Raw genomic sequence first — 12,573 nt, 5'->3', positions numbered from 1 at the left:
ACTGGTGTTGACTTTGCAGCAATCCCTCATACTGAGCATGCATGTAGCGACAGTGGAGAGGAAAAACTCCCTTTTAACAGGAAGAAACCTCCAGCAGAACCAGGCTCAGTGTGAGCGGCCATCTGCCACGACCAACTGGGGGTTTGAGAGAACAGAGCAGAGACACAAAGAAGAACTGATCTAGGAGTACTTTCTATGCGAAGGAAAAGTAAATGTTAATGGATGTAGCTCCTTTAGTCGTTTCACCTAGAAAGAAAGAACAGATAAACTCTGAGCCAGTTTTCAAGGTTAGAGTCTGAAAGAGAGCACATAGAGTTAGTTACAGTTAAGCTCAGTCAATTGCCATGTCTAGGAGAGAAAAAGGGTTAAACACTAAAAGACAGGGCCATGTGGATCATTGGCAGAGGGTGAGCATTAAGATGTTGCCAGCAGAAGCTTGGACGATTCCTCTCTCCAGAAAGGTGTCACAGGAAGACACAGAGTCAGGCCAGGTGTAGCTTCTAGGAAGAGAAAAGAGAGAACAAAGTTAAAAGCTGAAATAACAGCAAACAATGCAAAATTGGAGAGTAGTGTGAGAATATAGCAGAGAAGTTGAAAGTGGTCATTATGTCCTCCAGCAGCCTAAGCCTATAGCAGCATAACTACAGAGATAGCTCAGGATAACCTAAGCCACTCTAACTATGAGCTTTATCAAAAAGGAAAGTTTTAAGCCTAGCCTTAAAAGTAGACAGGGTGTCTGCCTCACGGACTAAAACTGGGAGCTGGTTCCACAGGAGAGGAGCCTGATAACTAAAGTATCTGCCTCCCATTCTACTTCTAGAGACTCTAGGAACCATCAGTAAACCTGCAGTCTGAGAACGAAGTGCTCTGTTAGGAATATATGGAACAATCAGATCTCGGATGTATGATGGAGCTAGATCATTAAGGGCTTTATATGTGAGGAGGAGAATTTTAAATTCTATTCTGGATTTACCAGGGAGCCAATGAAGGGAAGCTAAAATAGGAGAAATTTCTATTAACCTCACCAAAGATGAACTTGTCAGAGGACAAGGTGTAGACTAAAGCTGAGCTTCATACATGTCAGTATGTTCAGCTTTTTGTCAGAATAGAAAATAACACTTTCTAACCAGCTACAAACATCAAGGTATCTCAGGCCTGGACAATACTATTCAATTCAGATACATTTTTTTTCTAGCTCAGTTTATTTATATAGCACGGATTCACAACAAATATCATGTGAAGACAGTCTCCAAAAAACAGTTAGTGAAAAGGTTTCTGTCTAAGGAAACTCAGCTGATTGCATTGAGTCACTGACCTAACTTCATTCACTCTTCCTGAATAAACTTGTAGCAACCTCAGAAAGGAAAACTCCCCTTTAGCCGAAGAAACCTCCAGTGGTATAAATGACCAAGGTGGCTGTTAGTTTTTATATTGAGATAAAAATATCTGGTATTTTTTTCCAATTTTGGTAGAAACCCAGAGATTAATGGGCACATAATTCTTTTAGCTTTCTAGATGCATAATAATGACTTTTCTGTGATTGCAAGAAGGGGGGCTGCCAAGAAAGTAAAGGAAAGGAAAAAGTAAAATATGAGTCATACTGAGTTTGTTTTGTTGTAGCACAACTGTCCAGTTGGAAACGTGGACCTACAAGGACGAACTGCTCTACATGATGCCGGTAAGACTCCTCTTTACTTTGTTGGTGGCTGAACTCAACTTAATACAGTGTTGTTGCTATCATGACTTCATTCTAGAACACTGACTCAGCTGCTCCTGCAGAGACTCGACTCTACTGTACTTCTGTATCATCTAACAATGTCACTTTTCCTGACAACTGACTACACCCTACCTTCATAAGTATGATCTGTTTTTTCTAGAGCTGTCTTATTGGAACTTAAATGTCAACAGCTTTAAGAATAAAAAGTGCAGCTTTGAAAAACGACTTCCTTCTCACAGATCTTTTCTTGTTTAGCTTTTATGTCACACTTAAATGTAAAGATCATTAATTCAGTTTCAATTCAGTTTATTTATATAGCGCCAATTCACAACACATGTCGTCTCAAGTCACTTCACAATCCAATTAATCCTAACAATTGAACAGAGCAGTCAAAGTTAGTTATTTATTCAAATTGGATAAAAAGTTTTTCTGTCTAAGGAAACCCAGCAGATTGCATCCAGTCAGAGACTTGCAGCATTCCCTCCTCCTGGATGAGCACGTAGAGACAGCGGACAGTCACTAGCGTTTACTTTGCAGCAATCCTGCATACTGAGCATGCATGTATTTTAATAACAGACAAAGATAACTTGAGTAAATACAATAAGCTGTTTTCAGATTATGATTTTACTTTTTAAGAAACAAAGTTCTAAAAATCAACCTGACCCTATGTTGAAAAGGGAACCTGACCTAGGCCTGATTACTCCCAGATCTGTAGATTTAAGAAATCACTTTAACAGCACCCATCTGACAACCTGAAGTAGACTGAAAGATTGTAAAAGGCAGCACGTCATGCCCTGACCTGAAGAAGCTAAAGAAAACATATAATAAACAAAGTCACTGACCTCCATCAGGACAGTGGGCCAAAGGACACCAGCAGGTCCACCTCTTGATTACTTAAACCATTTTAATAGAATGGCATAATGCAAGTCTGGACTTAAATACAGTGGAGATACTGTAGCAGGAGGATTCTGTAAGGGGACAAATACTTTTTTATGGCACTGAACCTTGGGTCAAATACCCTAATGCTTTTATCATCACTCGGCTCTCTACGTTTTAGAGATCTGCCCTAAAAGGCCAGATCTGTCTTTCATCACAAAGACATTCACATGCTTCTTTGCATACAAAGTTTACCACATCAGATTAGTTTTATGTTAGATTTCTGTGATGACATTTAAATGCATGGCTCTTCGGACTCTAAATCCACAGCCTGAGCAAACCGGATTGACATGTACCGTGCCGTGTTAAATGGAGTGAAATAATTGTAGGCCTCACAGTTCTTTTTTCTCCACAGTCATGGCGGGCTGCCCCTCCAGTGTGAAACTTCTGTGTGACAACGGGGCTTCTGTGAACGCCTCTGATTTTGTAAGCATTAATATTAACCTTTTATTCTGCACATAATAGGCTAAAGCCAGTTCAAAGTATAAGCAGATTGTCCTGCTTGGTTAATAAGGGCTTTTTACATTGTCAGTGCAAATAAGATCTAAACTAGTTAAATGAATAGAAAAACGTTTTCACTAAAAATCCAACTTAGTTGAGAGGTTTCTTTGCATCACTTATTTTGACTTATTACTTGAGGAGTTAATTGATTGTCAGGATTATTCTCTGCATGGCTGTATACATTATTTTGTGTTTGTATTTATGTGTGTGTGTGGTTTTCTGCAGGATGGCAGGACTCCTCTGATACTGGCCACCCAGATGTGTCATCCACACATATGTCAGCTGCTGCTGGAGCGTGGGGCCGATTTCACTGTCAGAGACAAACAAAACAAGTCAGTTCCTGCATCCCGTGGGCTTTTTGTCTTGGATAAGACAACAGCTTTGATCATTTTTAAATCCAAGCTGCAGACAAAATGCTGCTTTGGATGCATTTCTCTGACAGACTTGCGTTAAGGTACACATTTTTGGAAACCTGGTTTGGACATGCTCTCACCCAGAACCTGTCTTTGTTGGTTCCCTAAGGACAGCTCTGATTTTGGGCTGCGAGTTTGGCTGCAAGGACGTGGTGGATGTGTTATTGAGGACTGGCATTGATGTGAAAGCAGTCGACAACATGGGTCACGATGCATTTCATTACGCTCGTCTCAACAACAACCCAGAGCTCACTGCAATGGTCAAAAGTCACCTTGAGAAGGCCACCAGAGGTCAGAATGAGAGAAACCTGCATGGCTTTGTTTTTGATGAATTCAGGAGAAATTATCAAGTTTTATCTGTATCCACCGTTTTCAGTAACTTCATAATGCCAAATGTATTTGTCTCAGTGTGGTTACAAATGGAAGAAAACAGGAAATGAGAACATGTTTTTGATATTTTTGCAGAAAAAGAGGCTGCGAAGATCGAACAGTGGAAGCGGCAGGTAATCCAGTTTACTCACTCGTATCATCACTCACGTTTGCCTGTTGAGAAAAGCATGCATTACTCCACATTACACTTTACAGTATATATATATATATATCTTAGGAACACTATGCTTTTAGTTCTCTGATTTAAAAGGATTCTCTGGATTTTTATTGTTTTAGTAGGATAACAAAAGTAGGATACTGATGAGTTGATAATGGCTGCCCTCTAGTGATAAAACATGAGAATGTTTCAAGTTATTTTTACACAGTTGTGGTAGTGACAAGTTTGTCCTGTTTTCACAGCTTTCAGTGGAGAGATCGGAGGCAGCTGAGTCCAACAGGAAGGATCAGATCATATATGTAAGTTGACTTCATTTTGGTTTTTGACACACTGCCGTCAAACCAACAGTAATAATCAAGAAATTGGGTTCCATCACGTATTATTGATGTCCACGATGAATAGGTAAAATCTATTTAATATTTTTATGTGTTTAATTTGTTTCCACCTTCAGGATCTGGAAATGCAGAATGAAGCCCTTCAGGAACATCTCAGGAAGTATCACCTGGAGCAGAAAGTTCTGATGGACAAGGTCAACGTGCTGCAACACCAACTCAAACAGGTATATTTCAGTTAGCTTCAATGGTTTTTTTGGGGGGTCTCAGTGAAATTTAGGGAACAACCTCTAGGAATATTGGCTTATCCAATAAGCAAAATATCATCAGGTTTGGGTCTGTTGGTATAAAGTGTTTAGGTTCTTCTGAAACAATGTTTTTACCTCAGAGGTTCCTTCTAGAAGGGGTTCCTTTGAAATGCTTTATGCAACACGTCATAGCATATTTCTCCATACAGAAGATCTAGTAACTTAATACAGATTATAGTAAATAGTATGGTATCAGTAAATAAATCTGCTGCCATGTAAAATAATCTTTTATATGCAGGAAAAAACAACTGTGGAAGACTCTCAGAAGGAGGTAAGATTATGTAATTTATTTATTTGAATTTATACTGCTCTGCCTTCTCGGGTGTCTGATCTCCTACTGACCCAATGTGTTGTGTGAAGGATGGTCCTGTCCTCCTTTAGATGAAAAACCTGTCCATGTCAAATTGGCTACAATGCACTACTGCAGCTATTTTCAGCTCCTTGAAGGATACTTTTGCTGTAGATATCTGCACTGTCTAGGTCCTTTTTACAATGGTAGAAAGGTTTCAACTAAGAAGTGAGCTCAGCCACTCTTGTCATTACGTCATATAATTATTAAAATGATGTGATCACTGCACCTTTACTTTTTCCTGTAAATGGACCAGAAGGAGCAGTACAAGGCGTTACTCAGTGCCAAAGAAAAAGAGGAAGGAGGTCGCGGTCCAGAGACTGTCAAAGTTCAGCTCCGGAGCGCTCTGGTCAGTGATTTTATGCACATCTGATTCTGCAATAAGATTTTTGATTTATAGCTTTAAAGTTTCTGTGTTAAGTTTATTGTGTTTGATTGCCTGCCCCTAGTAAATTTGTTCATAATATTACTAATAAAAAAAAAAGAGTATGCTGCATTTGTTTGTTTTTTTAACTTACAATAATCAATTTTTAAGGTCTAAAGTATCTTCATGAATGTTCACTTTATGTATACACAGGGGGAGTACTCGGGTCAGTCTGTTATCAAAGGTTAGACTCATTTTAAAAAAAATAAATGAAATAATAGTGTCAGATTATCAGAAGTTTACATGCAGAGTTTGGACAGTTAAAATGCCGTTGTTGTTGTGTGCTGTCGTCCTGCAGGAAAAGAAAACTTGTTAGTAAAGCAAGCTCACAGTCTGGATTCTGACCAGGTAGGTTTTCAGAAAGTGAACATCCTTTAAACTAATGTTGGGAAGTCTTAGTGAAGCATGTTTTAGCTAACATAATAAGAACACGTATGCCATTAAACTAGGGTTGGGTAATATAGACTTTACATTTTATCATGATATTGAGTGGTATTTATTGTGATGATGATGATTAAAAAATCTGATCTTTCTTTTCAGTCATTTACAGGCAGTTGTATGGCTGTGACTGCATAGCACAGCAATCATAGCCACACAAACACAAATACTGCTCTTAAAAAACCCTTCCCATTTAAAATAGGCTTCTTCATGACACCAGCTAAATAAAGAAGCCTGATTTATATTACTAAACTTCACACAGTATTCAATCATTTTTTGATTTTATTGATGCTCTCACTAAACTAACAGTGGAGAAAATAGTAAAAATTATTCCGAAAAATTATTCAGCTTACGCGTGCGAATCATTTAGGCATAAAGGAGAAGCCTGTTAGTAGCTGCCTGTTACAGAAACACACTAACTGGCAGCAATGTGCAGGTTAGTGCAAACAAAAAAAAATCAACTTTTTACAAAATTTAATACAAAATATTTTCAACTCTTTAATATGTTTTTTTCATGCTCAAATGCTTTAACAGTTGGTCTGATTTGAATAATAGCATCTGGGCAGTTCGCAAGGTGCAGACTGAAAACACCTTCTGAAGATCTGGAAACCTGTTCCATTAAAAATGTCCAACAATACGTCTCTGTTAAAAGGAAGCACTGTCTTCATTTATATAAATATGTGCTAACTGTATTTATTTTTCATGTATTTTTTTTCCTCTTTTTATTCAGATTCTACAGAACCCTCCTGTTTCCAGACAAGTCCAGAGGAGCCTAACTGCAGGAGGCTGGGATCTCCCTGAAGGGGAAGTCCTCCAATGTGAACTTGAGACGATTAAGAGAAAACTGCAGTCCACAGAGGAGGAGAAGGCCCGACTTCAGTCTGCGCTGAACCAGAAGAACCGAGAGTGCCAAGAACTCACTGAGAGCCGAGACACCATCCAGAAACAGGCTGACCAGCAGGTTCAGGAGCTGGAGGACGCTTTGAGGGATGTCCAGAAGAGGATGCTGGACTCTGAGGGTAAAGTCAAACAGCTGCAGGCCCATGTTGTTGCAGTGAAGGAACACCTGGGGGGTCAGGCGACAGAAGAACTGCGTGCACAGCTTCAGGATGTGAAGGTTAAATATGAAGGGGCTTCAGCCGAAGTGGGTCGCGTTCGTAACCGCCTGAAACAAAGCGAGAAAGCCTTGGAGGAATACAAGAGCAGTGAGAACCAGCTGGCTGCAGAGACTGAGAGGCTGAACCAGGAGCTGGGAGCTCTGACTGCAGAACGAGACAAAATGACAGAAGCCTTTCTAAAGATGGAAACTCACCTGAAAGAGGCTCAGACCAAACAGGGCAACACTGTCCCAGCTGAGAAGTTTGACAACATGAAGAACCTGCTGACCAACGCAGTGGATGAGAAGGAACGGCAGCTTGCCGAACTGAGGGAAGACTACGACCGCGTGCTGGAAGAGGTGTCGGAGCTCCATCAGAAGCTGGACAGTCCATCATCCCAGGGCATGTCTGCAGAGGAGCATCAAAGGATAGTTTCTGCTCTCGAAGAACAGAACGCTGCTCTGAAGAGGAAGCTGATGGACGTGACTGCAAAAAGCCAAACTCTTATCGAAGAGGTGGAGGAGAGCGAAGAGGAGAGAGATGTGCTACAAGAGCAGCTGGACGAACTCAACAGCAGGATTCAGAATGAATTTATACCCCTAAAGGTTCACGAGGAGGTTCAAAACAACATGGTGGGGGATCTGGAGGAGCTGAAGGACAAACTTGTGGAAGCCAGTGAACGTTACGGAAAAGCAGAGGCTCAACTCCAGCAGCTTCAAGCTGAGAAGGCCACGTTACAGGAGTCTATGAGCAGTATGAAGGGTGGCAGTGAGAGGAATCAGAGGGAGGTGGACGCTTTGAAGGCCCAGAATACCGAACTAATAAAGAAACTTGAAGTTCTGCAGAAGAGATGTGAAGATGGAGATAAAGAACGTGAAGAGCTGAATGTACAGAAGCAGGCTCTGAAACACAGCATGGAGGAACAGTTTGTTCCCAGGCAGCAGCATGAGAAGGTGAAGATGGAGCTAAGTTCCACCTTAGAAAGTGTTAAAGCTGACAAGTTGAAGTTAGAGACCAAGGAAAAAGAAAGTGTGGAAGAACTGAAGAACGTGAAAGAAGGAAATGAGGAGTTGAAAAACCAGTTGGAAAAAGTTCTGTTGGAGATGAAAAAAGAGTGTATAAGTATGAAAGAGCACAGAGCTGCCATAGACAAGCTGAACGCTGCTGTGGACGAGGCAGAAAAACGATCAAACCAAGCATCAGCCTTGCATGCTCAGGCTCAGGAGGAAGTACAAAAGCTCACTCAGGAGCTGGAGTCCCAGAAGAAAGAACTAGATGCTATACAGGAAGCTATTCAGTCCAAGTTTATCCCACTGACAGCAGCTGAGGAAAAGGAAACTACTTACAGCTCTCAGGTGAAGGAGTTGGAGCAGAAACTGAGGGGAATGGAAGAGAAGTATCACACAGAAAGATCTGCCTGGGAGAGCATGAAACAGGAGAAAGAGAAACTTAAAGTTGAAACTGAAAGTGTTCAGCAGAGACTAGACACTGCTCTAGTTAGCAGCGAAAAGCACAAACAAGTGGAGCAAGAGTTTAAGTTGAAATTTGAGGCAGTTACACAGAAGCTGGCCAGCTTAGAGCAGCAGCTCCAGGAGGTGACTCTTCAGAAAGCAGAACTGCAAGACCAGAACACTCTCTGCAGCACTCAGATCCAGAACCTGCAGGAGCGTCTGAAATCTGAGCTGACTCGGATCGCAACCTACGACACAGAGCTGACAGCCCTCCAGGACGCCATGCAGCAAGCTCAGGCTGATTGCAAGAAAGCAAGAGAGGCCCAGCAAGAGGAAGCTCAGAGAGTCACTGTCCTACAGAAAGAACTTCAGGACCACCGCAGGGAACAAACGTCACTGATGCAACAGCACGGCAAGGCCAAAGAAGCCCTGGAGGCGGAGGTTGCCAAGCTTCGAACGTCCCTCCACGAAGAGGAGGAGAACAACACTCAGAGGGCCGAAGACGTATGTGCCCTGCAGTCGGAGCTCTTGCAAGCCACGCAAGCTCTGGAAGACATCCGCCACAAGGAAGACCAAATGAACGAGCTGAAGAAGGAGAAGCAGCTGCTGGAGGAGGAGGCTGTCAGCCTGAGCAACAAGCTGTTGAGTTTAACAAAGGAGTGTCAAGAGGCCCATCTGGAGGTGCGACAAGCCAGAGAGGGCGAGAGCAGGGCCAGGACTGACATGGAAGCTGTCCAGGAGAAGGGCCGGGCCATTGAGAAGGAAATCAGCGAGCTGAAAGAGAGGTATGACGAGTCGCTCAGCACCATCTGTGATCTCCAGAAGAGGATCCAGACGTCCGCTCAACAAACTGAAGCCAAAGACAAGAAGGTACTCACTACATATGTATTGTATTTCCGGAGTCCAGTGGTCTGATCCTTTCTAAAGAGAAGTGCTAAAATGTATCGTGTTCTTAGATCACAGAGTTACTGACAGACGTGGAGCGACTGAAGCAGGCACTCAATGGTCTTTCTCACCTGGCATACACAAGCAGTGCACCAAATAAGAGACAAACACAGCAGGTGGACACACTGCAGGCCCAGATTAAGAGCCTACAACAGCAGCTGGCTGTGAGTGGACATTACATTGTAAAACATGCATGTGTAATCAGTAAGGATTTAATTAGCATCACTTTGTATTAATGTTGAGGTTAAAGTGGACATTTTCTCCATTAACATTAATATTTGCTGTTTACTTACAGAAGTTTAAATGGAAATATTTCTTGCATATCCAAAAAACCAGGCATCCTACAAAGGCTTTCCTGGAAAATTATGGAATTTCATGTAATAATTTTCCTAGTCAGGAAAGTTTGAAAACAAACAAAAACAGGAGAACTGAGCATGGATAAAGTTTGTGTTTCCAAATTTCATATCTCATTCTTTTATCCAAAAGATAAAAAGTGGATTTTCTGGAAATTAAAGGGCTTTTTACATTGTGTATTATTCAGACACATTAAAACCGGCATAACTCATTGATTAAATAACAGAACAACATACATTTATTCTAAAAATGAAGGTATTACTGATCACTAACTGTGATTTAAAGGATTTATAGTTGGATAACCAGTTGGGAATATTTTTTTACTCAGAAGACTAATGGAAAAAATCCAGAAAAAGGGATTCTGGAGGGGTATGGAATATAAAATGGAAAAATCAAAGGAACCCTGAATATCAGATGAGTTACATGTTAGATATTTCTGCATGCAGTCAGAGAGACTAAAACACACAATTATTCAAATGAAAGGATTTGTTCTTCATAGTTGGGCTTTGCCAATGATTGGCTTTGAAGATATTCATCAAACATCAGAACACGACACCAAAACATAAGTTGTTCGAACATCTCCAGACTGAAAAGTTGTTTTTTTGTATCCTGATAATAAGGTGTAGCTGGAGGTTTTTAGTGACACGAAGCTACAGTTCAGTTCTGAGTATTTGTGCTGCTGCTAAAAGCATCAAAGCAACATCATGTTTTCTGCCTTTCCCTCTGATAAGGATGCTGAGAGGCAGCACAGGGAGGTGGTTTCAATTTATCGGACTCATCTTCTGAGCGCAGCACAGGTGAGTTTTTCTGTAATCTCTGGCTCCAAAACTTATCTCGATCTCTTCCACCTCCAAATCGCCTTATGCTAAACCAGTGTGTCACATCTCAAAAATGTAGAATGGAATTCATAAGTCCTAGTAGAAAATCTACCAAAAAATCAATCCTGACTGTGTGTCTTTCAGGGCCACATGGATGAGGACGTTCAGGCCGCCTTACTACAGATCATCCGCATGAGACAGGAGTTTGTCTGTTAAAGCTTCCTAAAAAACAAAACAAAACCTCTGTGTGCTCCAGTTTAGTGTTATCTCGTCCTTCTTTGTATAACGTGACGTGTGAGGAGTAAGAAAGACTAATTTCCAGATGGCTTTTCTGAAATCTGTTTATCTGTAGTATCTCTGCACCTTGATTCTTAGATGTTTACATCTGAAACCTGTGGCTACAGATTAGGAACAACAACTTTTACAGGCACAAATGTGTGTTGTTGTCAAACCCAAAACTCAAAATCAGTTCCAGCTTTAAATTCAGTTTATTGCTACACATTAATTCATTTTTGTTGAATCTTTTAGAACAGATTTTGCAAGTCAGCAGTTTTGACCTATTTTGTTCAGTAACGTGGAAGTTATTTGAAGTTTGAATTTGTTTGGTTGTTGTTTTTTTTTTTTTTTTTTTTTTTTTTTTTACATGACACACTCCTAAATGCTCAGCTGAAATGAAAACTGGACATGATCACAAAGACCACTTTCACATTCCCACCTGACAGTCCACACTGCACAATGTTTTCATCTTTTATTGAAATGTTGCTGAAGTTTTAAAGGACAGGTTCATATTTTATGTAATTATGTACTGATATGCTCTGAAAAGTTACCAGTTGCTCTTGTTATTACTTCTAAATCTACGTCACCTATAAAACATACTGCTAACGTAGTAAGATGACAAAGTTAAGTGTTAGATTGAAGACAGTTTAGGAAATGGGTCGCAGACATTTTTATAAACTTTCTTCTGCAGTGAATCCTAAACTCTGCCTCAAATAAGCTCTGGACAAATAAAATAGTCAAAGGCAACATTATTGGGCTTAATTCAGTTTGCAAGTGTTAACAATATGGCTATTTATGGAAAACAATTGGTGTAAATTAAAACAATGAATGAAATGTTGTATTTTATGATATTGTCTCCTGACTGTTTCATTTAAGAAACATACATTTATTTATTGCTGTCAGTGTAACTCCATGGCCGCCTATGAAATCATTCAATGTTTGGAAAAGTGTGGAATCTGGAGTCTGCTTTAACATGTTGATGGTGAGGAAACGCATGGAAATCATGGGAAAAGAAAGTGAGTATGGCAAAATGTCTGAATTTTCAGACTTCATTCTTTATTCAGTTCACCCTAAAATAAACGTGGATAAAACAGTCCTTGTTTGTTAGGTTCATGTTCAAATCTCAGGCTTTGTTTTATTTGCCAAAGTATTACTAAATATTTTCTAAAAACAAAATTCTAAATGCTGCCTGAAAATATTTGTCTGTAACATTAGGGAGTTCTGAAAAGGAAAATCTGTAGGGACTTTGTAACGGTGAAAGATTTCTTCATTTGAAGCCACTTTTTAATTATCGGAGTAATATATTTCATATTTTTTTAACAGCCTGTATCTTAAATTGGAATTACGTGAACGAGGAATCTCTTAGCAGCACATAGATCTAGAAGGAATAATTACAGCTTTCAACAAATCAGGCCTGTGACTGAGGTATATTATTGTTAAAAAATATGAATCTGTCCTTTTAACCTATTTCATGTCAGTTGTTACATGTAATGTACTTTCTGTAAATCAGACTCATTTTATGACACAGCTGTCCAATTCTGGAGGTGCAAACTCAGAGACTCATGGTTGATGCTGAGCTAACAGACTACTTCAGAGCGTTGGAGGTAGATCTGTCGCTGTTTGCGTCCATCAGTGGGACTACATCAGGCTGTGTGTTGGTAATGCTG

General features: G+C 40.3%; 1 protein-coding gene across 1 annotated transcript in view; it reads left to right on the top strand.

Annotated features, from left to right (window-relative positions):
- The window catches only part of uacab (uveal autoantigen with coiled-coil domains and ankyrin repeats b), a 45,972-nt gene extending 34,217 nt beyond the window's left edge, over nt 1-11,755 (top strand). Inside the window, exons 5-19 of the mRNA XM_047363088.1 lie at nt 1,621-1,678; nt 3,009-3,079; nt 3,380-3,486; nt 3,677-3,858; nt 4,033-4,070; nt 4,357-4,413; nt 4,566-4,673; nt 4,993-5,025; nt 5,360-5,452; nt 5,681-5,711; nt 5,826-5,875; nt 6,696-9,383; nt 9,470-9,622; nt 10,544-10,609; nt 10,775-11,755. Of these exons, the coding sequence (XP_047219044.1) occupies nt 1,621-1,678; nt 3,009-3,079; nt 3,380-3,486; nt 3,677-3,858; nt 4,033-4,070; nt 4,357-4,413; nt 4,566-4,673; nt 4,993-5,025; nt 5,360-5,452; nt 5,681-5,711; nt 5,826-5,875; nt 6,696-9,383; nt 9,470-9,622; nt 10,544-10,609; nt 10,775-10,846 (3,807 nt within the window). The 3' untranslated portion in view covers nt 10,847-11,755. The remainder of the gene's footprint in view (nt 1-1,620; nt 1,679-3,008; nt 3,080-3,379; nt 3,487-3,676; nt 3,859-4,032; nt 4,071-4,356; nt 4,414-4,565; nt 4,674-4,992; nt 5,026-5,359; nt 5,453-5,680; nt 5,712-5,825; nt 5,876-6,695; nt 9,384-9,469; nt 9,623-10,543; nt 10,610-10,774) is intronic.
- The last annotated feature ends 818 nt before the right edge of the window (nt 11,756-12,573 follow it).

The sequence above is a fragment of the Girardinichthys multiradiatus genome, chromosome 4 (assembly GCF_021462225.1).
Source record: "Girardinichthys multiradiatus isolate DD_20200921_A chromosome 4, DD_fGirMul_XY1, whole genome shotgun sequence".
Classification (NCBI taxonomy): domain Eukaryota; kingdom Metazoa; phylum Chordata; class Actinopteri; order Cyprinodontiformes; family Goodeidae; genus Girardinichthys; species Girardinichthys multiradiatus.
Note: the sequence above shows the minus strand (reverse complement) of the source record. Positions and strands in the feature narration are given on the sequence as shown.